General features: G+C 38.6%; 3 protein-coding genes across 7 annotated transcripts in view; 1 reads left to right on the top strand and 2 right to left on the bottom strand.

The window, feature by feature from the left end:
- LOC146651049 (uncharacterized) overlaps nt 1–5,806 on the bottom strand; it is a 31,613-nt gene extending 25,807 nt beyond the window's left edge. For 4 of the 5 annotated variants that reach the window (XM_085384701.1, XM_085384704.1, XM_085384703.1 and 1 more), the window contains exons 1-5: nt 5,566–5,806; nt 3,704–3,994; nt 1,809–2,072; nt 1,236–1,334; nt 568–780 (exon numbers count right to left, since the gene is read on the bottom strand). In XM_085384701.1, coding sequence (XP_085240827.1) covers nt 568–780; nt 1,236–1,334; nt 1,809–2,072; nt 3,704–3,994; nt 5,566–5,614 — 916 coding nt within the window. In that variant the 5' untranslated portion in view covers nt 5,615–5,806. The remainder of the gene's footprint in view (nt 1–567; nt 781–1,235; nt 1,335–1,808; nt 2,073–3,703; nt 3,995–5,565) is intronic. The other variant, XM_085384705.1, reaches the window with a different exon arrangement.
- Nucleotides 5,807–6,133: 327 nt separating this feature from the next.
- Nucleotides 6,134–12,461, bottom strand: klhl6 (kelch-like family member 6). The gene is made up of 7 exons (XM_085385413.1): nt 12,021–12,461; nt 11,775–11,940; nt 9,873–10,322; nt 9,541–9,778; nt 8,926–9,128; nt 7,108–7,321; nt 6,134–6,899 (listed from the first exon to the last, which is right to left on the bottom strand). The coding sequence occupies exons 1-7, from the start codon at nt 12,275–12,277 to the stop codon at nt 6,601–6,603; spliced, it is 1,827 nt and encodes a 608-aa protein (XP_085241539.1). The 5' UTR covers nt 12,278–12,461; the 3' UTR covers nt 6,134–6,600.
- Nucleotides 12,462–16,069: 3,608 nt separating this feature from the next.
- On the top strand, nt 16,070–25,455 carry LOC146651047 (immunoglobulin superfamily member 2-like). Its single transcript, XM_085384808.1, has 11 exons — nt 16,070–16,317; nt 17,564–17,938; nt 18,056–18,472; nt 18,610–19,017; nt 19,208–19,573; nt 20,395–20,760; nt 21,251–21,622; nt 21,723–22,106; nt 22,232–22,645; nt 23,412–23,804; nt 23,894–25,455. Exons 1-11 carry the CDS (start codon nt 16,245–16,247, stop codon nt 24,088–24,090), a joined length of 3,765 nt encoding a protein of 1,254 aa, XP_085240934.1. The 5' UTR covers nt 16,070–16,244; the 3' UTR covers nt 24,091–25,455.
- Nucleotides 25,456–25,623: the final 168 nt, after the last annotated feature.

Genomic DNA, 25,623 nt, shown 5'->3' with positions numbered 1-25,623 from the left:
TATGTTTGTTAAAAATTCTGAGAATTCCTTGATAAAAGCAGCACTGTCTTTAGGTGGTCTATAAATTGTGACAGATTTGTTGATGATTTAATACAAATACTGTCTGATGTCATTTTCTAAAATGTACAGTTTATTTACTCTGTTCAATCCTATTAAATCCTGTTTAATCCTATTAAAGAGCTCATTTTATATTGTCTATGCTTCACTGGATTTAATGTCAAGAAATTCATGTTCGTCTGCCTCTTCTATGCTGCTGTCTGTCTGTCTGTCTGGCGATTTGCCTATTCTGTCCTGATCTTTTGTGTGAGGGACTGTATGTATAGTTTCAGAAGAGTATTGAAAGGTATTGGTGTTGAATAGTTTTGACATTATGGCACTCCAAGGCTACAGACAACTATATAAAGGCAGTTTCCCTTTTCTGTGTCTTCCTGGACACCTACACCATCCTATTCACTGTTATCTTTAGATACATGGTTGCTGATTATTTTTCAAGAAGTCATTTTCAAACTGTGACACTTTCTGTAATAGGAAAAACCAAAAAGTAGGTTATTGGTGTGGTTTTTGCACCTGTTTTTTCAGGAATGGTCGGTGGTCCTTTCTTCTTTATCATGTCATCTGATTCATTTTCTTCTTTTTTTTCTCCAGTGACCTGATCTGAGTTGAGCTCTTCCCCAACAACAACTGTCTTGTTGAGCAAAGGTAAACTTAGCTGGTTAGTAGAAGCACCATCAGCATTATTAGGATACTCCGGTGCAGTTAGAAATTTATCTTCCTCCGACTCTGAAACAAATGAAAAAAAAAAGTTTAAAAACTGGATTGGCCTGTTAAAAGATGGCAATAGGATTAAATAAATTAAATTTGGAAGGTAACTTGGTTTATTCTAAACCAGCCTTTATCCAATAAGGTCTAAAATGGGTCAAGAAAACAATGAAGCCATTTCCAAATAAATATATTAAAATAAACCAAGTAATGCAATTGTTAAAGACATTTTCCCATCTAAACTAGGAAACGCTATTGTAATCATCAAAGGATAATGACTGGTTCAAAGAGTAACAAACTATTTTCAATGCTGGTAGGTATTTCAAATTTTTTGATAACAAAAAGACCTCCAGTGTCAACCAATGAATCTAACATATATCCTGTGTATCACTTGGTTTGTCATGATAAGTTAGTATTTTTGGACCCATTTCTCTCAAGAGGTTTTCATTTCTTAAACTGTTGTTGTTTTATTGTACCTTTATGCTTTACTGCACAGAACACTGCACCCAAAACACACAAGAGTAGTGCTATCACGCCAATAATCAGTCCAGTAATGAGTCCAGCTGAGGCTCCAACTGCACAGAAACACAGAAATCCAAATAGAACAACTTCCATAACAGTCAAACACATTTCCAATGCAGTTATATTTCAATAAAACCAGAGGTTTTAGACAACATGAACACTGCAGTCTCCCTTATCAATGACCAAATGGATATGTATATAAATTTTTAAACATGCAATTAATAAAATATCTTTTTTTCCACTAATATAATTGATAACACAGTAGGTTGTGCCCTCTGCACATCATTGTCCAGGTATATTGTTATTTTTATTACAGTAAAGTTAACAGAAAACTGCATTCTTTGAGATTAAAGTCACTGTTATTATCAGTGCAGTAGTTTAGGTGTTGTTTCCCAATTAAACCAGTGGCCTTTGGTGGGATAAGCCCTAGAAGGGTCGTAACACACTGATAAAAGCAGTTTGTATCAAATGGTTTCTGAAAATGCTCAATTCAATCCATTAATTACAGCTAATTAGTAAAATCTTACCAGGGTAGCAATCCTTTGCAGTGAATGTAGCTATTTCTTTGGACAATTGGTTGCTTGCAGTACAGCTGTATACTTTATCATCATGTTCTGTCCCTAGAGGTATCGATAATATCTGGCCAGGTTGAATTTTTCCAGGTTGGCTCCACTCGTAGTTTAAGGATTGTGATGTTTTTGCAGAGCACATCAGTGTGGCTTCACTTCCAGATTTGTCAGAGCTGCTGCCATCGCTCATGTTACAGGTTATGGTGGGCTTGGTTACTCTGTCTATATACATACACAAATACAAAAAAGCTAATCTGAAATTAAAATACATAAAAAGTAAATCTTCTGACAATATATATTGCATAGACTTGCAAATGTATTCATGAATTAATACAATCATCTGGTGTATCCAAGTGTGAAAAAGGCTAAATCATTTCAAGCTGATGCTTGTTTAATAATTTACTGGCCCTGAGTTTGAGATATAAACTCACCAGCTTCTGGTTTGAGGCTGAGGAAGCTAAGGCTGGACTGACAACAACACATTTGGTTTGAAAATGCATAATAGCAGCTTGTATGACACTACCTTAATATTAATTAGAATTACAATCCAATGTAGGTTATGTATATACTGTGTTAGGCTGCTTAACAAGTAACTAACTAGCTTTCTAAAGGGCAGAGTCTCTCTGAACCAAATACGAGTAGAATAAAATGCCCGATAAGTGACTAATTAAGAGATAAGCTGTTGTTATCATGATGAGCTGTGGGACGTTTTGGTGGAAGCACCAAGAGCTTTTATCCTTAAGGTACAATGCAACAATAGAGAAAGCATTCATAATCCTTCAGAATAAAAGCATATGTATCATATTTGTTACATTTATCAAAGTCAGAAGCAGAGTCAGAGTTAACTAATTGGTGTTCAGCTGAAAATTTAATGTAGCTATAAATAGAACTAATAATTTGCCAGAATAGGTATAAAAAACAGTTGAATAGTTTAATTAGAAATGTGTGATGTACAATCAGTACAATATAGAATTACCTGTTACTCCACACCACTGATGTTTGTTTTATAAAAGTGACTCGGGTTTTTTCTTTTTTTTTTTAGAAATTATAAAAGAAAAACTTTTTTATCCACAAGTTCAAATGTTAAATAATCTTAAAAACAATAATAATAAAACATATATTCACCAGTGATCTGTTTCATCTGTTCAATGAAAAAACAAAATGCACTGACCTTCTGGAAAGCTTTTTTTTTCAGCCTTGTACACATATCAACTACAATTTCATTTCATACTCTGACTGCCTTCACACAAAATTCAATGAAGATTTTAAACCAGATTCCAGTAAAGTAAAATCTCAAGTCTGCAACAAGAGTTCCTCCGGCCTTCCAAGCTGCTACTATGCTTCATTTTAAGTGCTTTAGCTCCTGGGCAGTGTTTGGTTTGGCTGATGTATATATTAATGTGTGTTGGGTGAATGAGACTTAATAGAAAGCATAACAGAAAGCGTAATAAAAAAGCGCTTTTGTTGCTCATATTGAATAGGAAATTGGAAGTACTACTCCAATTGTCATTATGACGTATTTGTTTGGCTATAACATGATTTCATATTTACACTGTTAGACAAACACATGTCCACAGATATGTGAGCAATTTCACTTTAACGCACACTTATAAACCATGATTTTTATTGATCAGTGTTCTGCATTAAATATCAACTGTAATCACAAAGAGATCCAATATTTTGTAGCTGCATAACATGGAGTTTTTCTGTAATAAAAGTACATTTTATGCATGCATTTCAGTCATGTATACAATATTTATTGCAATAGGTTAGAGTTAGTATAGCAACGCACAAGCATATAGAACACGGATGTCATTGTTAGTTATTAAAAAGGTAGTATAAAATGAACTTACCTAGGACCTTCAATTCAAAGTTAAGACGAATAACACCACTTTCCTTTCCCGCATCCAATTCATATTGTCCACTGTCACTGTGTGTCAGTTGGTTGATTTCCAGGTCTGCAGAGCCCCAGTCGAGGGTGACCCTCTTTTGAAATTGACTGTATTCAATTTGCTCTTTGCCATCAAATTGTACCACTTTATTCCCATTGTGTTTCCACAGAATGTCATCAAGGCGGTCTCTGATATCCGTCCTGAAGGTGACTGCCTCACCCACGAGTCCATATTGTGTTGATTGACCAGCAACTAGAAAACAAAAAAGTGAAGAAAGACGCAAAATACAAATAATTTAGACTATTATGAACATCACAGGCATGGTGACAGCTCAGTATCAAGACTTCAGCAATATACGCCAACATGCTAGTACAGTGTAATACAATTCTATATGCTTTTATATGATCCATATATAATTGAATCTCATTTTATTAGATGAAATATTTTATTTAATACCTTTCAATGAAAGTGTTTAAGTAGTACTTACTAGAAATATCTGTCAATGCTGAAGTTCAAAAGATAAATTGTTAAAAGAGTTAACAAGATTTTTTTAAAAATATGATTAAAGACAAGTCAGCATGTAAACTTTACAAAGTTTACACGCTGACTTCTAAACATTTTACAGTGAGAGGTAGCTAAAAGAAATGGACATATCTAAAAATCAGATGTAAGGACATGTTATGTGCCATGAGGATTGCGCTACAAATGTAAATGAAACCAGAAAAACCTACCACATGAGAAAATAATGGAAGACCAAAAATATTTTACCTCAGAAATCAGGAATATTAAAAAGACTAACACTGGAATGCTTAATGTCTAATAAAGTCTAATGTTTCTTAAATGAAAAAAAATGAGGCTGAATGAGCTTTCATATGTGAGACTGAAAATTAAAATCCTGGTCAAAAACAATACCAAGGACTGATTTAAAGACTGAGCTTCACGGAGAAGCTGTCAGGGCCAAACACAAAAACCTCAGTTTTTTTCAGAATTGAGATGCAGGAAATGTGATGACATCCAAATTGAAATAGCAGTGAAGCATCCATTGGGGTAGGAGAGGTTGTTAAGCTTAACACAGAAGTACAGGTTTGTAAGGAGCTCTCTGAGTATTCTCAATATATCAATCAATCAGCCACTGTAATAAACATAATAAATACTAAGAAGAATCCCTTTCTATTTCTACAGTGATGAATGTATTGGTGTATTTCCACTTAAGAAGGTCAGAAACAGGGGGGGGCAAATTATAGCTACACAAATCACAGTCACTCCACAGACGTCTGTTATCTCTATGCACAAAATGTTTCATACCTGCAGACTAGTCAAGCTTTAAAAAAATTACCTGGGCAGGAATTAAACATTCAAAAAAACATGCAGTAGGAAATAGCAGTCATACCCGAGTCTCGCCTTTCTCAATAAGTTTGGGTCATGGGCGTTGAAGACTTAATATGGCATAGAATATGAACAAATCAGTGTGCGCATACTAAACGTTAAACGTTTTCTTCGCGTTTAACTGCTCTGCTTTAGTACCAGGCTGCTTTTACAGCTTGCAAGCAGCTGGCCTTTGTGTTAATGTGTTTAACTACACATTAATGTAAGCAACATTCCTGTGAAGCTTTTTTTTCCCACGATATAAACTATGTTAAACTGTGAATTACACTAACTTACAGTTTACAAGTTGGTGAGAAAATACTGAGTCTTTGTGGCACACCTTAATCTCTGCCTGGTGTCTTCAGTCGGACCTGTGTGACGAGGTCTGGTCACCTTGTGCACTACACATTCACACAGAAAAGTATAGAAACTATCAAGTTCCGGCTATTCAAACTCACCTGCCGACGAGGTAAGGATCCAAACGGCGAGGAAATAACAATAAATCATTTCTAAACCGTCTGAAAAGGCAGTAATGTCGCCTCCGTCCCTTATTTAGAGATACTTTCACTTTCTTCTCACAGCTAAATCAGTCTCTTCTTATCGAACAAGTCTGTGTTGGCCCACAGCCTACCAATCTCTTCACAGCACCTGTATCTAAAACCGAAACCTGCAGTTGGACTGGCTGCCAAGTCCCATAAAAACAACACACAGGTGCAGAGTACAGGTACAAGCTCCACCCCATCTAAATGTTTCCGGTACCTTGGCGCGACAACGGTGACAATGAAACGCAGGTGGTTTTCAGAAGAACCAGGAAATAAATACGGCCAATGGTTCGTCTTTAAAAATATATGTCTTTGACTGTTTTCGTGTCTTAACAGTCGCATTGTTTTGACTTTCACAAAAAGTGTGGAACTCTTAATAACGACATGAGTACTTTTCACCACTTGATGGCAGCACTCACAAGGAAATGGATTACAGGTTCTGTTTGACATGTCAGTTTATTTGTTGATACGCAGGTAACCTGTGTTGCGTTCAAATACCATTGCATTTAATAAATCAGCATTAAAGTGTAGAGTTCAGAGTTAGTTTGCTAATTGAAAACATAAAAGGAAAATCCAAAAGTTACTTTAATTGCTTTTGCATTGCTCTTTCCTTCATTTGCAACTTTAAATTTCTCTGGCAGTTAATAAGAAACTTATAAGATAATGATTTAGCAAATGTTTAATTTTCGTTTTTGTGTTTGTAGACTTATTTTGACCTGTTGTGAGGTTGTAATCCACACTTTTCTGAGAAAGCTTAACTACAAACGCAATGTTTTCAAAACATCATAGTCATTAATTTGTTACAAAACGGTAACAAAGATAAAGTAAACATTGTAATGCATGCAAAAAACCCCAAACATATTTCTTATCTTTGAACATGTTTTTACTCTTCATGCATAATCCTACAACCACTCTTAGCACCAAAATAAGTCCTGTTCACAGACGCCTGTGTCATTGGCTCTCTGAGGCAGGTGTTATTCTGTGTATATGTGTGTAGGACTTCATGAGGGTCACACTGCCATGGTGCGAGACTCCCATTGGTAAAACGCACTCCTCTGTCAAAACCCCTCGGGCGACATCCCAGCACATCACTGTGGAGATGACTTGGTTTTTGTTATCTCTTCCTCCAGTGATGAAAAGTTTGTTGTTACAGGCAGCGATAGCACAGCTTGCCCTCTCCCCCAGACGAGTCACAAGGGTCCAGGAATCAGATAGAGGAGAGTAGCAGTACATGGCATGCATGGCACCGCCTGAGACCACAAAGAGAATTGGACAGATATCAAATTAATATACTATATCAGTACGCAGAATCATAATAAAAGTCTGAAAATACATTAAATATATCAAAACCAAAAGCAGTCGTGATGGAAAAGGCTCATGTCAATGTTACTGCAATATTCTAAAAGTTACCATTAACATTAAGTAAGTAAATGTACTGAGTGGGATTTGACAGCTTACCAACTACATAGATGCAGTTCTTGAATGTAACAGCATTAGTGCATTTAGTTTCAATGGGTATGGGTGCTTTCAGTTCCCAGCCGCCTGTCCCTGGCTCCCAGCATTGGACCCTATCGGTGGCCAGCTTTCCATTCGGCCCACCACCAATCACATAGATCCATCTGTCAAAGCTTGCAGCAGCAAATGAGCTCACACCTACTGCAAGAGGTGTCACCTGCAGTAAATAAGAGGCGTATATAAGTATGTCTGAATCAAAACAGTAAGGCAATTTAAAAAGCTAAAAGATCTAAACAAAAGACGCTAACTTAAAAATTATGTTAGCTGCAACTGATGATAGAACACCACAGGCAGGTGAAAGTCCAAACCTGAAAACTTTACTTTCAGGCTGGAGATCACACATAAGTCAGTTATTGAGGTAAATAAAATAGGAAAGAAACAGGCATAGGATCAAAAGTTAAATGGGATGGAATTTCTGAACAGGAAAAGAAAACACATAGAATACAAATGCAGATAATAGCAGAAAAGCTGAACTCTCGAAAGTAACATAAGTAACTTATGTGACACGTGAGGTATAGTAAAACCTAAGTTCTAAAAAAACTGGGCCACTATGTAAATTGTAAATAAAAAAACGCATTGCAATGATTTACAAATAGCACAAACCCATATTTTAATGTTTAAACTGAGAGATTTTACTATTTTGTCAAAAAATATTTGTTTATTTTAAGTTTGAGCAACAGTTATCTAAAAAGTCCACAAATGCTGTAAAATGTAAATCTGAAAGAAGATTTTGCAACAAAATGGAAAATAGAAGAGACAAATTCCAATTTGAAATTCTTTTTAGAACATATGGGCGCTGTGACCTCTGACTTATCAGCACTCTGTTCAAAAGCCTTCATCTCTGATGGTATGCTGGGGGCAATAGTGGCTATGGAAATGGCAGCTTACACAGATTGACACATGTTTTAGAGCAAAGTGTCTCTTCCAGATAGCCTTTTTTTCACAGAAATTATTGCATATTTCAGCAAGACAATGCTAAACTGCAGCCTACAGCAGCATGGCTTCACAGTTGAAGAGTCAGTGTGCTGAACTGGCCTGAATGCAGTCCAGACCTTTTAGCAACTGCAAACATTTGTCAGATTATGAAATGAAAATTACGACAAAGAAGACCCTACACTGTTTAGCAGCTTTAACCCTCTATCAGACAAGCGTGGAGGAAAATTTTTTCCTTAACATCCCAACACTGGTGTCCTCAGTTCCCAGACATTTACAGACTGATGTAAAGAGAAGAGGAGATGCTACACAATCACAAATCTCCTTGCCCCAACTTTTTAAAAACACGTTGCTTTCATCAAATATGTTGCTTTTGTGAAATTCCAAATAATTTTATTTTTATCTCAAGATCTTACATGTCATAAGTTTAAACATGCAATATGTTTTATGTGTTCTGTTGTGAATAAAACGTGTTATTATGAGAGTTGCAAAAAATCAAATTCTGTTTTTATGTATGTTTTCCACACCTTCCCAACTTTTGAGGGGAACTGGAGTTGTATATACTGCACTAGGTTAAAGAAGAATATATTAGATGAGAAATCGCTCATCGAAGATGGTGGTGCAGAAAACTGGGAGCAACACTCAGAGTACATGATAAAAACAAGACTGTCCAAATAAAACAGATTTGAAAACATGAATTAAAATGCTTTTAAAATGCATTAAAATGCTGCGCAGGTTGAAGTTGTTGGTAATTCCTTTTTGCTTACTTTTTATTAGGAACTACAAACTATACCCTTCACATATATACAGTACATATATTGTGTTTACCTGCATCCAGCGATTATGAAAGGGATCATAGGCCTCAACACTAGAAAGCCTCTGAACTCCATCAAACCCTCCCAGTGCGTACACTTTCCCACAATGAACTGCCATCTTGTGTCTCCAGCGCCCAGTCGACAGGGGCTCGATTTGGATCCACTTGTCCAGGGCACCATTGTATTTCCAGACATCATGCTGTGTCTCCTTACCTCCTACAGCAACAAGACCATTAGAGACAACTGTGATTATCTGTACAAATATTGCATTCATTCCAAAATACTGACATATCACCAAGTCTTTAGTAATAACTCTGCATAAGTTATCATGCTGTTTAAAGATGGAGAAATCCTGCGTGCTAGTCATAGCATTTACAGTCTGCGTGTTCCACTTAACTAGAACTGTCAGTTCCTGCGTTGGGAAATACCTAAAACCACAGCAACTGTTAGAGCAGAAATAATGTCACGACTTCCTGTTGTTTTGTTTTGTTCATACTATAAATTCCTAAATTCTCATTACATTTGAATACCAGTGAAGTGCACACTTCACGGGTAATAACAACAAGGAGCAATCGTCACAATTTCACAAGTGAAGCCTTTCTATGAAAAAAAGAATATGTTCACTCACCAGATATGTATACTTCATTGTGGAAAGTGACACAAGCAAATTCCACCCATTTTCTATTTTGGGACTCGTCCTCTAACTCTGTCATTGGCATCCTGGCGACCTCCAGGCGGCTGCGTCTGAGAGGGTCCAAACATGTGACAGTGGAAATGAAGCGTTCGTCTTTGGTGCAGCCTCCAATGATCAAGAATACTTCTGACAGAAAGTGCTGCACACGTGGTTTGGTTCGTTCTGAGACCACCTGTTAAAAAGGTCAAACATATATGAAACTTGGACATGAGACAAACAGTGATTAACAACAATAAAACACAATATGCCCAGCGGTTTATACTGACCTCCCTGCCAGAGAGATGATAAATTCGGGCCTCTTGCAACAAAGGAAAAGCTTCGCTGCACCGTCGTATCAGCTCATCTGACTCCACTTTCTCAACAAAGTATGCCGGCTCCAGCAGAGGCAACCGTACGTGCGTAAGCAACCTGGCCAGTGAGGGATAGCGTTCATCCTGCCGGGCTCTCACCCAGTGCATGAGTGCTTCAAAAACACACTCCTCACATTTCACATCCAGGTCATCCCTCTGCAGGATAGTCTCCAGAGATTCCACTGGCAGCTCCAGGAAGTCCTGCTGCTGGACCACTTGAGAGAATTGAGTAGTAATATAGTCCTGAGCTCTGGCGCGCAGGGCTGACAGGGCATGTCTGTCAGCCAGATTTAAGATGCCAATACAGGTGTCTAGCTGCATAGACTTGCTGAGAAAGCTAGAGCATGCATCTACCACACGAAGGAACTAAAGAGACAAAAAGAACAAAGGCATCGGTTAAAGCTATTTGTAGCTGATTAAGCTGCTCCAAATTGGCAATTACAGCTATAGTTGGATTTTAAGGGCTTAGAATTTTCTTGTTGGTAAACTGGCTGTAAATCAATTCTGTCCCAGTGCACTTCCTTTGTAAGCGATGGGGGACTTTTTCTGCAAAAAAATGCCTTCTAAAGTATAACACAGTCAAACATTTGTATGCAGTGAGTCCTCAGACGTCTGTCAGCGTCAGACCAAACAACTGTTTTCTTATTTGCAGCAAGAAAACAATCCAACAGTGGACAGTAATAGAATTTTGGACTAAAGAGGCCCACAGTTTTCCCCGGTGCCCACTTTGCTTATCTAATTGCCATAGCCTGAATTTATATAAGCTTTTGAAAACCTGCGTTTGAAATTCAACAGATTCGCTGTGGATATTTTTATCTATCACTTGCAGCAAAAGCATTCACAAAGCTCTTTCACAAAGCCAGTATAAAATGAGATACCTGATTAGTTTTTTTAAGGATATAAAATAAAATAAAATTTAGCCTCATACGATAATCTTAACCCTAACTCTTAACGTGATCTTAACCTTGCTTCTTAGTTACGCTGACAATCCAGCAAGAGTGCCTGAAGAAATTATCATCAAAATTTAACACCCAAAGCGTTTTTGCAAAAATAGAAGCACACAAACACAAACACCTGCCTCCTCTGCAGTGTGGCACAGCTGTGTAGTTAATTTAAGCCCTTATGGAAAAATGATCCTGAGTGTAAACAACTGACCAACTTTCACTTCCCTCTTAGCAAAACCAATTTCTCATCCAATCATGTGTTTGTTCCCTTTACGCAAGGAAAAAACTGAAGTAAGAAGCTGATAGCAGTTTCAAAAATTTAATTACAGTTCCACATCACAACACCAAATCCATCATCCCGATTAGAAATAAATGGTTTGCTTTCTGCTGCTAACTCAGCACGAGGCGTCTTCATTCCTTTGATGGCCTATTTGTTCCAACTGACTTTACATGCAGGTGGTTAAAATGTAAGAGATATAAAAAAGTTTGTATGAACCGATGGTGTTGATGGTTTAAAAATTCATTGAAAGAGATCGTTTGCTGCCAAAAGCCTTTTTCAAGTTAAACTCGACTAAAACAACTTTCAGTCAGATTAATTATAAACTTTATGGTTGATTTATTTTATGGACTTAAATTCAAGCTGTGCTGCCTTTATGTGAAAAACATGTTAAGGTCAAATGTCTTTGTAAAAAATGGTTCACTTGGTCTTTAAAGTCTAAATTCACACCTCGATTTGTAGAACTTTTTTGCCTCCGCTGTTTGATTTCACTACATCTTTACATTGGTGTTAAAAATGTCAATGACCTGGCACCAGACAATGATTTTGCAAAAAAAAACCCTGATTGAGCAACAAAGATCAGTTAAGCTGATTTACCTGAAACTGACTGGCAGCCTCGAGTATTCTCTGGACATTCGAGTGTGTGAGGAGAGCTCGGCTGGTGTAGGTATACTCCAAGAGACAGTGCATCGTCCCGCTGTCCAAACCTTTCATTTCCACACGTTCCTCATGACTCTCCTTGAGACCGCTGCAAAACATTGCCCTGTAGAGACCGGCCATAATTTGTGAGTAAAACAAGTAGGCCCGAGATCACGACACAGTTAAGACCAGATGATGATTTACCTGAAGTAGTGACTTGCAGCCGCCAGAATCGCTCTATGGCAAGCGAAGTCATGACCCTGAACGCGCAGTGTCACATCAGTCAATTCTCTGTTCACTCGTAGGGTTTCCATCCCTTTCTGGAGCTCCATGGGCAGACCTCCATCTTCCCAACGTAACTCACTTGGTCCTGTTACATTCCCTTTCTCCTCGTTCACGTTGGACTCCTCAGCGAGAAGCAGCAAAGGACAGTCTGTAGTCCTCTCCAGTGTGTCACTCATCTTTCAAACCAGCAGAGCTTCAAAACTCCCTTTCTGCAGAAGAGCAGCATGCAGCCACCTTCAGAAACACCTGCACACGCAGCCTAAATAGAAAGTGAACAAACATGTGTGGTTTACGCTTGCAGCAGTTCTTTTGCTTTGAGAAGTGGATTTGTGTTTTTTCCTGTCTTCTTCATACTTCCTATTCCTGTTCTGTAAGGGACATGCGTATGCATAACACTTCCCCTTCGTCTTCAGCTGAGTAAATTTCTCTCTAAGCTAGACAGTTTTTTTTGCCTTTCTTTGTTTTGTTTTTTTCACAGACAATGATGGCAGGTCTCTTCTATGAAAAAGATGAGTGCAAAAAAAAGAAAAAAGAAAAAAGAGAAAGAAGTCTGCTCAGCAGCTTAACTTAGGTGGGATAAAAGTATTTCATCTCAAACATAAGCGGAACGCTCCTGTGAACTCCTCATCTTGAGTTTTCTTGCATCACGCCATCACACTGGCGCCATAAGTCCAAGTTTAACTAGAAGGCTACCTTTTTATGTCTAAACCAGCAGGTTGTATCATGCTGGGAAACATGAAAGATGACGTGCTTGTCTTCCCATACGTGAGAAAGTCCCTCAAACCCCTAGAGGCATTCATTCACGACCATTTTGACGTATGCCAGTCTAAAGAACTCCGTGGTTGCGTAAGTTTGTGATTCATCAGAAGAGGAGCCTTAGATTGTGACATTTTACCAGATTTAGAAGCCTGAGACGGTAAAAGTGTCTTGGTAAACACAGCAAAAAGCCGAAAAACAAAACAAAAAACCCCACATTGTTTTATGTTTTTGTCCTTAATTACTACTGACAACAAAAAGGCAGCACTCTGCCCTCCAATATACATTTTATGTATTGGTATTGTGCAGTCATTCAAATGCAAAGTAGTAAGATAAACTCACTGGTAACTGAGTAAGATGCATTTTGCTCATTCTGGGTTGGACCTCCTCTCTGCCTTCATAACTGCCTTGATTCTTCCTGTAGATTCAACAAGGTGCTGGAAACATTCATCAGAAATTTTGGTTCATACTGACATGATGGCACTATCCTGTTAGAAGCAGCTATCACAAGATGGTCACATTGTGGTCATGAAGGTATGGACATGTTCAGCAGCAATACTCAGGTAGGCTACAACATTTAAATGATTTTCATTTGGTAGTAAAGGGGCCAAACTGTCCCAAGAAAATCTCTCCTGCATCATCACACCTCCAGCAGTGTAAACCGTTGATACAAGGTAGGATAAACCCATCTTTTCATGTTGTTTATGCCAGATTCTAACCCTACCAGCAGACTCATCAGACCAGACAGCATTTTTTTCCCCATCTTCAGTCTTTGTAAACTCTAGACTCAGTTTCCTGTTCTTCACTGACAGAAGTGGAACCTTGACACGTTTGATATGTTATGCGTTCAAGTTGCTCTTATGCCTATTTTGGTTGTAACGAATTGTTCCTGTCATTTCAAAGCAGGTCTGACATTCTCCTCTGACCCCTGCCATCAAAAAATACATTTTCACATACAAAAAATGTGTGGTTGATGTCTCACTGGATCTCTTCTCGTTTTCTGACCATTCTTTGTAAATGCTAGAGATGATTTTGTGACAAAATCCCAACAGATTAGCAGTTTCTGAAACACTATAACCATGTTCAAAGTTACTCAGATCATATTTTTTCTCATTCTGATTTGTTTGGTTTGTTCATAGTTTGTTTGTTTGTTCAAGTATTTTTAAGCAATGGTTATATAGTCCTTCTTCAGCTCTTTAAAAGTTTTTTTCTCCTTTTTTTTTCGACATGTTGATGTTTTTCCACTCATTTTTAGCCCAGTCTTTGTATCTGACCATTTTCAGAGCATTTCTGACAAGTTTGTTGAGCCACTTGACTTCAATGAATCACTGAAGCATTAAAAAAAGGAACTTCAATCAGTGTTGTGTCTACACAACAATGCTTTATTTGTCCCCATTTGCTTTAGTTGAAGACAACATCTTTTAACAGGCATAAAATTTTGTTTTTGCACCAACAAAGTGATTCTAAAAGAGATATCATATACCATATCATATACCATATTCCATATCTCACCATATTGTGTAGTATGTCTTTAAAACCTTTAGGGAAAACAGGACAAGACTAAAACTTGCGACACAAATGAACCTTATTTGAAGATCATATCTTAACAAGAAAAAAGTCCAGGGGTGAGGACCTGGAGGACCTGCCACAAAACCTGAAAAATGCATCTGGCCCTTCACCTAGTCATCTACTGTTCATTGAAACACCATCAGAAATGGTATCTTTGAAGGGTGGATGTCAAGAAGCCATTCTTAAGGAAAGGAAACAGGGAGAAAAGGCTGAGATATTTCAAATTACACAAGAACTGAACTGAAAATCAGTTGCAACATGTCATATAGAGTGATGACTCCAAATTTGAAATTTTTGGTTAAAAGCTGTAAAACAGTAAGTGTTATACATGTGTCATTACACACATCTGTAAAACACTGTGGAGGTTTTGGGGCTGAATTTCAGCCAGTGGTGTTGGGAATCTAAAATTGTTAAAATTGATGGAATTATGAACAAAAAGTTCACTGTCAATGCAGTAAAAGTCATGGACTGGCCTCCCCAAAGCCCAGACCTGTACATTACTAAAGCAGGGATCATCTTGATACAGAATGGAGAAAAAGGCAGAACTCTATTTATGACCTTAAATACAATATTACCATTTATCTTTGCACATGAATACCTTCCTGCACCTATCTGTCATTTTCCAGTATATACCACAACAACCATCAGCATAATATTGGCCACTTTGGGATGTTGTTAAAGAAATGAGGGGTGTTTTAAAACGTATGCACAGTAATGCACCTAACAAAGTGATGGATGAGTGTAGATTATAACAAAATACTTTATTAGTTATTAATAAGCTACATCATGGCATCATTTTCCCCCACTGTTTTTGAATTCACAATAGTCATTCTGGATTGAAATATCACTTATGGGCTTCTTAAATCCTGTATTTCTTCTGCATACATCATTAAATTTTCTTGTTTGTATGAACTTGATAAAATGTTTACCCCTTCTCTTTCTTAGCTTGTCTCTATTATATCAAACGTTTTCCACCATGTTTAAACGGTCTAAATGTTGAAACGCTGATTTGACTGTGTAGAACTGTACGTCTTTCTGGTCTCCACCAGATGGCAATATTGCGTCATTAATCTACAGGAATGTTCAAACAGACGCATTCACTGTTTGCAAAAACTGGGTCAAACTCAGATGGGGACCGTTAAAGGGTCGTTTCTAAGCAACGCAACTTGACCGCAACCACGTTATCTCACAAGTCGCCTATGCAACAATATGATCATGCTATGAAAATATATTTTAAAGGAAGTCGATGAATAATCGAAAAGTTACATATGTTTTCCCAAAAAGTTCATTCCGTCCATCTGGAAGTCTCATCTCAGTCGCAGCTGACTGCAGGTTTCCCCCCAACCTTGTAAACAGTATAGCTCTGCACAATGACTGAAACTAGCACCAAGTTTCAGTCATTATGCAAAAGTTGAGACTGAAGAAATCGCTTGGGTGAGTGACAAAACGTTTCTCCCTCTGAAAACGCTACATAGAAATGAACAGAATGAACGGTTTGGTGACCCACTTATGAGCCCGCTCGGCTTAAGGTTGTCTAACCACGCGTGTAACCATCCAATGTTTCGATCGAGGATGGAAAAAAAAACGAGCGATGTTACTGATCTCCACCAATCCACCTCTACACATACACAAAAGTCATGAATAATGTGCAGTATGCAGGAAATATCTCAGACTTCCTCTTGCTCTAGGTCACCGACAGGAAACATAAACCACTTTAACAAGTGTGAAAAGACACAGGCAGATTTTCACACAGACTAAGAACTTGATCACAGAGGCTATGCCGAGGACGTAAAGTGCTGAGCCTGAAGCTGAAGGTTCATGATGAGTTGTTTCCTGCTCTCGGTTTGGAGGTCCAGTTTGATTCTCTGCCTGGGTCAGCTTTTGCGTTGTGGTAAGTGGTACACTGGCTTCCTTTAGCTGGAGTGGATTCTAGTCAGTGACCTCGAGGATTCACTGGAGATGTCAGAATATTAACTGTGTTAAAGTAAGCTGTTGGTAAGAACACACTGTATGTCCATTTTGAATAGAATAAAAATATAGAATTACCATCAGTACATTTGCATGTTATGCTCATCGTCTTTGGTAAAGCTAAAATATTGTCTGTGTTGTTTGCGTCGTGATTTTTGAAAAGCTCCGAGATTAAACTCACTGATTCATCTCCTTTGGTGTCTCTATATTTAATATCAGTGTAATTGCTACACGAAAACAAATTAGCTCCGAATTATTTTCATGCATCATGAAATAGGTAGCAATAAATGTTTCATGGGTCTGGATTTTGACCCAGTGTTTTGTTTTTAAAGTGTGGAATTTAAAGTGTTCAATATTCCCCTTGTGTATAGGCTATATTATTATATATTATCCCCCTTGTAGTCTGAGTGTTTCCTCAGCTGCCCTCCTGTCGTTTAGATTCCATGTTTCCTCGTATTTCCCAGTTTAATTTGTTCAATTTTGGTTTCTCTTATTTTATACCTTTACGATCAGTGTTAATAGAAAGCTCACTTTATATTAACTTGTTCCTGCCTGTCAGTGTCTCCTGCATTGGGGTCCTCATTCAGTTTCACATCATCTGCAGGCTGCAGATCTTGACAAAATGTTTGCTTTCTCTGGGGAAAAAATATTTCCTACATGAAGGAAAATAAAGTGACTCAAGAAAACAAGCAGTTTTTACTTGGATGAAAAGAAGACGATTGTACACATTATTTGATTTAATTAGATTTCTATCACGGTCTGAATAGCACTCCTATCCTCGTAATCTTCGTCTAGACTTGTAAGACTACCTCAGACAGTTTGTGACAGGAACCCACAGTTTCCTTAAAAAGGAACTAACAAAAAACACAGTCACATGGCTGATTGTGGCCATCACCTGGAGGGTGAATATATCTTTTTTCAAAACTTGCAAACATTTTTTCTTTTTTTATCCGAAATGTCATAAAAACCATATTTTTGCAGAAAATAACTTAACAAATAAAAAAATATATAAATCTTTCTGAAAATATTGTGTATTCATTCTATCATTCATTTGTAACATGCCTGCAACATATATGTTAGATACTTTAATACTTATAAATACACAAGTGGCACTTCAAAGTTTCAGGATTCAGATGACTTCATTTGCGTTTTGTCTCTGCTTTACTCAGGAGAGGCCAGAGTGAAAACTGAAGTACAAGCTGGGCCTCTGTATCGTGTGTTAGGCTCTCCCCTCTACATCACCTGCAGTGTGAGTGGCTTCAGAAGTGAAAACACTGACAAACATTTTGAATTCCGTATGACGAAGCCTTCAAACCCAGACTTTGAGATCCAAATCATCAGTTCACATGAAGATACTTTTGGATATTCTTCTCACCTAACCCGTGTGAGAAAAAATGAAATTACTTTGAAACGTCTCTCACCAAACTCAGTCCGCTTCGAGATAAAAAGCCTGCAGAAAACTGATGAAGGGGAATATGAATGTACTGCAGTCAACTTAGAAGGTGCTTATGATGGAGAGTATTCTGATAAGACAGTCGTTAAAGGTAATCAATCACCATCCTGATTTTCAGTCATAACGCTTGAATGTGTCTTCATGTAGGTATGGTACAGATGATGTCAGAGCATTCATGACTTTTGATTTCTCTGATGTGGTTTCATAGTGATTGAAGACTCCTTGAGTGTCTCATCATCTGCTTCCACACCACTGAGCTTAAACGAGGGTGAAGCTCTGACTTTAACATGCCTGGCCTCTAGCAGCACCATCCAGCACACCCATCTGTCTGTTGCCTGGTATCTCCATAAAGATGGACAGGAGGACGCTCAGCCTATCATTTCTCTGAATAGAGATTTTACACTGAGCCCAGGCCAGGGGTTTGAAAGGCGTTACCAAGCAGGTCTCATACGCTTAGATAAATGGGGAGAAGCCTCGTACAGCCTAAAGATGGCTGAGGTTGAGCCATCAGACCAAGGTAGGATCTACTGCCAGGCTCAGGAGTGGATCCAAGATCCTGATGGCTCCTGGTACATCATCATACAGAAGAATGCAGAAGAAATGACCCTGACAGTTAAAGCCACAGGTTGGAAGCATTTCATTGATTTTGCTTAGCCATGCTATATTAAATTACATGTATTGATCAGCACATTAATGTTAGACAACTGCCTTCATGATTTAATGTGTGGATGTCTCACCGTTTTAATTTTTTATCTTGATTAGAGGTGGTAGAGCCATCGTCTCCGTCTCTGGCAGTGGAAATCTCAGCACAGCCGGCAGCGCTGCAGGAGGGGCAGGAGCTGATGCTGTCCTGTAATATAAACACACAGGACGTGGAGAAAAGATTCTTCTCTGTAGCATGGCTCAAGGGAAGTGTGGAGCTGGCCCGCATTGGTCCCACAGGCGTTCTCACTGTGGCACCGGAGTACAGTGTTCGACAGAAAAATGGAGAGCTCAGAGCCGCCCGAAGCGGGAACAGAGATTACCGTCTCATCTTAAAGCCTGTGAGAACTGAGGACCAGGGAGAGTATATCTGTACAGTCTGGCCTCAAGAGAGAGGCCAAGATGATGCTTTTATTGAAGGAGAACCCAAAGACTCCAGCCCACAGCGGGTCAGCGTCTCAGCCACAGGTGTGTCAAAGTGAACACATTCCGGGTTTAACTCTTTTCCCTTTTTCATTGTTCATTTTATCTGTAGTTATTAAGGATTACACAAGGTGATTTTTCTTATTTGTTTTTACTGTTAGTGAAATTTAATTATTTTATTATTAACTTCTCAAACACAGCAGTACTATTTGTCTGTTGCCTCATCTCCTCACAGAAAACAGGCTGACAGTCAAAATGCAGCAGGCTGTAAATGTGGCCGAAGGGGGCGGGCTGCATCTCTTCTGTAAAGTGGATGGGGTTCAAGGTCAGCTCTCTGTCACCTGGCAACTCAAATCAACACCAACGGCCCCGTTCACTGAGATCATCAGTATAAGTCAGGAGGGTGTTACAGAGATAGCAGAGGAGTTCGTTAGTCGCAAAGTGAAGGTGATGCGTCCAACTACTGACAACTTCACCTTAGCGCTTGATGAGGTCACACTGTCTGATTCAGGAGTGTACCGGTGTGCTGTGTCTGAGCGCAAACCTAACAGCAAGACTCACAACCAGGCACAAACTACCACTGTGACAGTGACTTCTATAGGTAAGATGTGTCTGTGTGTTTGTGTAGTACAAACTATGTAAAATATGATATTACCTTCATTGTAACAGGTGTTTCTCCCATAAATTCTAACACTTCTTTGTTAAACTACACTTCAAATATTACAGAAGAAATAGCAAAGTAAAAAGTGGATTTTGGTCAGCTTGACTATTAATCTGTTTACTTGTAGATATATTCATTAAACCATTTAGCCCATAGTAATATATTAAAAGATAATGGCATAAAAACACCCGAAACATACTGTACTGATATTGAGAGTCTTAATGTAATCCTTTGGGAACCCTTCTTTTGTTTACTGAACAACATTAAATCAAACGTTACATTTCCCCACAGGAAATCTAGATGGAATACGTCTACAAAGCAAAATCATGTTGTTTAGTGGATTTACTCTTTGTATCATCATAGGTCAAAATTTTAGGTTTCCACATCTCAACACTCAACAATCAGATTGCACATTTATCACCAGCGAGCAAAAAATATTTTGTTTTATGTATTTTTTTAGCTGAATTGTGAGTGCGGCTTTCAGAAAACAAAACTGTCTTCAGAATGTTTGACTGAACATTATGTTTTGTAGCATTTCAGCCTCAGGGTTTGTCATAGTGAACACACACACTCAGTTATTCAGGGTTTATTTCACTTTCCTTTTTACATTGTTGATTTTACCTGCTGTTATTAAGGCTCACTTGTAGTTTCAAAGTGTTAGTTTTCTTATTTATGTTTTTGCTGTTTGTAAAATTACTTTTTCTATGACTATCTTCTCAAACACAGCAGTACTATTTGTCTGTTGCCTCATCTCCTCACAGAAAACAGGCTGACAGTCAAAATGCAGCAGGCTGTAAATGTCACCGAAGGGGGCGGGCTGCATCTCTTCTGTAAAGTGGATGGGGTTCAAGGTCAGCTCTCTGTCACCTGGCAACACAAATCAACACCAACGGCCTCGTTCACTGAGATCATCAGTATAAATGAGGAGGGTGTTACAGAGATAGCAGAGGAGTTTGTGAGTCGCAAAGTGAGGGTGATGCGTCCAGCTACTGACAACTTCACCTTAGTGCTTGATGAGGTCACACTGTCTGATTCAGGAGTGTACCGGTGTGCTGTGTCTGAGCGCATAACTAATGGCAAGACTCACACCCAGACACAAACTACCACTGTGACAGTGATTTCTATAGGTAAGGTGTGTCTGTGTGTTTGTGTAGTTACCTACATTACAACAGGTTTTTCTTCTTATTGAGTGTTTTGATTTGTTTAATAATAAATTAGCAAAGTAAATATGTGGATTTTGATCTGCTTGGCTATTGATCTGTTTATTTGCAGATATGTCCATTGAACACTTTAGCTCATAGTGATATGTCACAAGAAAATGGTAGACAAATATCCAAAACCTGATATTCAGATCTTGTCACCGTTGGGAATCCTTCCTTTGTTTACTGTACCCCTGCAATTAAACCAAACTTTACATTTACAAGCAATGTTCTTTGCTTTTACATAAGAAATGAAGGGTGACATAACAATAGCCATATTGTGTAGACCGAGAAGCCAGTTGTGGTTTTGTAGCCATGTATTCACATCTCCTTTTTGCTTTCAACACTAATGATTGCTTGATCACCAGCTTCTCCTTTCTTACTTGCTGTCACTGACTATTTTGGATTTTTGTGTCAGACACGCTGATGGGAGTGTCTCTAAGCAGTCGCAACACTCAGGTGACTGTTGGAGAAAAATTGGAGTTGATGTGCCGGGTCAAAGGTCCACACATGCCGGTAACAGTGACTTGGAGCGTGCAACGTGAGGCTAAAACACCAGACACCATCCTGACACTTTCCCCTGATGGCACCATCAGTTGGTCTGCAGATCAGAACCACTACCAGCTACGAGTAGAAAGCAGAAAAACTGAAGTCATGTACTATCTGCTGGTCATTGGTACCAGCCACAGAGAAGGAGGAAGCTACCAGTGTAATGTGTCTGTCTTACTGAAGAATGTACACAAGGAGTTGAAAGCATCCAATCAGCTTTCTGTGATAGTAAACAACCCAGGTACTGCCAGCTGCAGCCATTTTGGGGCGTCATTAAATAGAAAGAGTCATTTTTTCCCTGTTTCCTCAGAAAATAATGAAAATGTTGTCTCCTTTTCTAGTAAGCAGACTTGATGTGTCACCTATTCCTGCGTTGACAACAAACATGAACACTGACATAACAATAACATGTTCCATCGTCACAAAAACGTCTGAATCATCACTCTATTCTATCACCTGGCTGCATGAGGAAAATGCCGGAAATAAGACCATTGTAAGCTTGGACCGGAATTCCATAGTAACGGAATCCCAGGTGGACCTGCGTCAGCAAATCAGCATGAGGCGCAGCAAAGGACCCACTTTTGAACTGATTATTCGGCAAGCTCGAATCTCAGATAAAGGTTTATATACATGCAAAGTGGGCGAGTGGCTTCAAGATCCTCGTGGTGAATGGTATCTGCTCTCAACAGTGTCCAAAAGCACAGTGCTAACAATTACTGAGCCTGGTGAATACATTTATTTTTCATACTTCAGAAACATGTTCACATGCCATATACAGTTGGCACAAAAATAAATTAAACAGACCATTTAAAAATATATAACTTCATATTAATTTTTTTCCATTCTCTAGCCAACGACCTTCGTTTAGATAAGAAAGAGCAGCAGCTGACTGCCAAAGAAGGAGAAGAAGTCAAGCTCAACTGTAGCATCACCTCAGGAGCTTCTGGTTCTTCGGTTTTCTATCGAGTCATTTGGCATTTTGCTGCACACAGTTCTTCTTTGAAGAAAGCCGCCCTGGTGGAGCTTGATCACACCGGCCTGGTGAGTTACCCAGAGAACAATGACACCAGAGGCCTGCAGGAGCGGCTACGCCTGTCCAGACCCACTGAGAAAAGCTTTTACCTAAGTATTCAGAAAGCCCATGAAGAGGATAGTGGAACCTACTGGTGCCAAGTGGATCAATACCAGCTGGATAATGAAGCTCACTGGCAGCTGAAGGCCTCAGACAGTGGTGGTGCTATCAAAGTCAGTGTAAAAGTAACAGGTATGATCACAGTTTTAGAAGTGTTCTGTTGGGCTCCTAATAGTCTAGCTATTTTGTGAGGTGTATGAATTAAGGATACTTGTAAGCACATTTTAAACCAATTAAGAAGCGGGTGATGTGTTTCCCTTAGTTACAAGTTCTGTGTCAATCCATCTGACCCTAATAGTGGTGGATGACATCAAACAAGACTTAAGTTTCAATCTTAAATTCAAGTCAAAAGCTCGTGCTTCAGGCCTTTTCTAATTCTGGGTCTGTACAAAGTCATAGAGAGTTGACATCCCCAGAACAGCCATATGAGAGCACACAGCTTTGGATGTGAGTAAAGCAGCCCCAACCATCCACACTTGTGACTGGAGACCTTTAATGGAACTAGATGAACTTCAGTGGGCAGCCAAATATGACTCAAATCAAGATGCGTTTGCACTGTGAAGCATGCAAAGGTTTTTCTAGTCCCCTCACTGAATGAAGATGGAGCTAGAAATGAACAAGAGACTATCTTTAATCTTCTTGCTGTAACTTTGTATCAGCCATATATAATTTAGTGTTATCATCTAATTTAACTCTATAAAAAAGGAATCAAATGTAATTCCCAAAACCTTGACAAAATGTTCCACTCTTCTCAGTTGTCTTCTGGGCACCTCTCTTGTTTTGCTGTTGATTGTTTCATCTCTTCAAGCTCTCCCTTGTGTGTCAGTATAACTGAATTTCATTAGGTCTCACTGGTTACCTTAATAAACTAAAGGTTTGCTCTTGTCCTTTTTCACAGAAAACAATCTCTCTGTTTCAAAGAAAGATACAGCGATGAATATAAGCAGAAACCAGGATTTTACTTTCCCCTGTAACATCAACAAACAATCCAGCAATGAATCCAAGTTCCAGGTCACATGGTTTTGGCAGAAAGAAATAGAAACTAAACAGCGCCCCATATTCACAGTCTACAGAAACTCGACTCTACAGGACAGGTTTGGGGAGAATGTTCGCCTGAGATACGACCACCCTGACCCCAGCCAATTCAGCCTCACCTTCTTGAACCCTGGTCCTGATAATAGTGGCCTGTATTTCTGTGAGGTAGAGGAGTGGCTGCCTTCTCTGTCTTGTGGGTGGAGAAAAGTTGCAGTGGAAAAGTCAGGGCATTTCAATGTCAGTGTTCTCACAGAAGGTAGGCATGTCTTAACACACTTAGTCATTTCTCTCAGTAAATATCACAAGATCATCTGAAAATACCTTTCTTTGTCTTCTTCTTTGCAGGTGATGCTAATGCCGTATCTGAATGCAATACAACAACCTATACAATCGTTATTGCAGTTCTCATCATTATGGTGGTGGTTATATTATTACTGATGTTCAAGGTGTGCAGAAGTAAAGGCTCACAAGGAAAAAACTCATCTTCATCTCTCTGGGCTGAATCAGTACCTATGAACAACAAACCCAGTGGAGACGATTGAACAGCAAAGACATTTTTTTTGGTTTCTTTTAGATATGATGCAAAAATATGTAAAATTTTCCATTTAAATAATTGTGTCCATTCATTTGTTTATAACATTCCATGAAGTAGCTCTGCTGATTTACTTTTAGTACAGGTAGGAAGATTTTTTTTCTTTAGGAGTTAATGAAACTACATTTAGAAAGGCAATTCTCATTTTATAGATACTTCTGCTCATTTTTAAGGCCCGAATGCACAAGCAGCTGAACTGTGGTGAGTCTGTGGCTTCACATCTGCGAAGACGTTGCAATGTAGCACGTTTCCATGCAGTTATAAGCATAAATTGTGGTGAATGTCTAACTAGTTCAGCAATTACTCAACCGGGAAGTGCTGTGGTAATGCTCAGAATGACTGTGTGGTCTTGAAATCCTGCTGAGTTGTCTATGTGGCAGACATTTAAATGTTAGATACTGATTGCCACAATGTTCTTAAGAATTTTCACGAGATACTTACTAATGAAACTTTTCCCTTTTTTGCTATTGTTACAAAATTGTTTTGCTAAAGCTTACAAAAATTGTTTGGTGATGACAGTATTTCTCATTTGCATCTGAGCCATGATGCACAGTGTTATATATGTGTGTGTGTGTTTCATTTATTTTATGTTTGTCACATGCAATCTAGTATTACATTTTTTTCATTGCTGTGGCTTGAAACAATAATTCTGATTTAATTTTTTTAACTGAAGATAAAAGGCATCTAAAGAATAGACCTTGACAGTTCATCATTAGATAAGATACTGAATATCAATGGATTGTAAAAATGAACTGCACACATATGGTGGACATAGGTATTGGTCAGCCATTTAAAGCATTTTAATTCATGGTTATTCATCTTGCATTTGTCCCACTGGCTGTTAAGTTGAGTGTTACTTTTTATGGATTGTATTTCTCTATAAATTGTATTTTTTCAAAAGTTATAGGCTTGGGCAGGTCTACTGCCCCTGAAGGACTGCTTTTATGTTGATGTGAGTGCTTTCAAAGTGAAAAATAAAGTCAGCACTTTGACGTGTCAATGTGTCAAAATAAAAAATATATAAAAAGACATAAATAATAATAGTGTGTGGCTATGTAGGGGCTCATAGGATGCAATGTACTATATATGTGTGCTGTCTCACACTCTGTCATTCTTTCTCTATTTCACTCAATGTTTCCTGCATCACCCTCTATGAATCTTTAAAAGTCCATCTGTGCAAAAGACTAGAATTGAATCAACTTGTTGCCTTTCCTTTTCAGTGAACAGCTGAAAGAAAAGGAAGGCTTTTGTGTGGTGTTTGTATACAAGTTGAGGTAAAACTTGCAGTGTCGCTCTGAAAGATGTGAGAGACTAAAAGAGCACTTTATGGCAGACTGTAGTTCTCTCGGCCTCAGAGAGATGTGCTGTTTTGAATTTGTTGAATTTTACAAAGTGGTGGACTCGGCTCCTTGGTACAGCCTCCCCCTAAACGTTACTGTAATTTCACTTGCTTGTGTTGCCATGGCAATGACTGTCGGGGCAA

This window comes from Rhamphochromis longiceps, linkage group LG16 (assembly GCF_057381845.1).
Source record: "Rhamphochromis longiceps isolate RC_006_pf linkage group LG16, R_longiceps_female_GT1.1, whole genome shotgun sequence".
Lineage (NCBI taxonomy): Eukaryota > Metazoa > Chordata > Actinopteri > Cichliformes > Cichlidae > Rhamphochromis > Rhamphochromis longiceps.
Note: the sequence above shows the minus strand (reverse complement) of the source record. Positions and strands in the feature narration are given on the sequence as shown.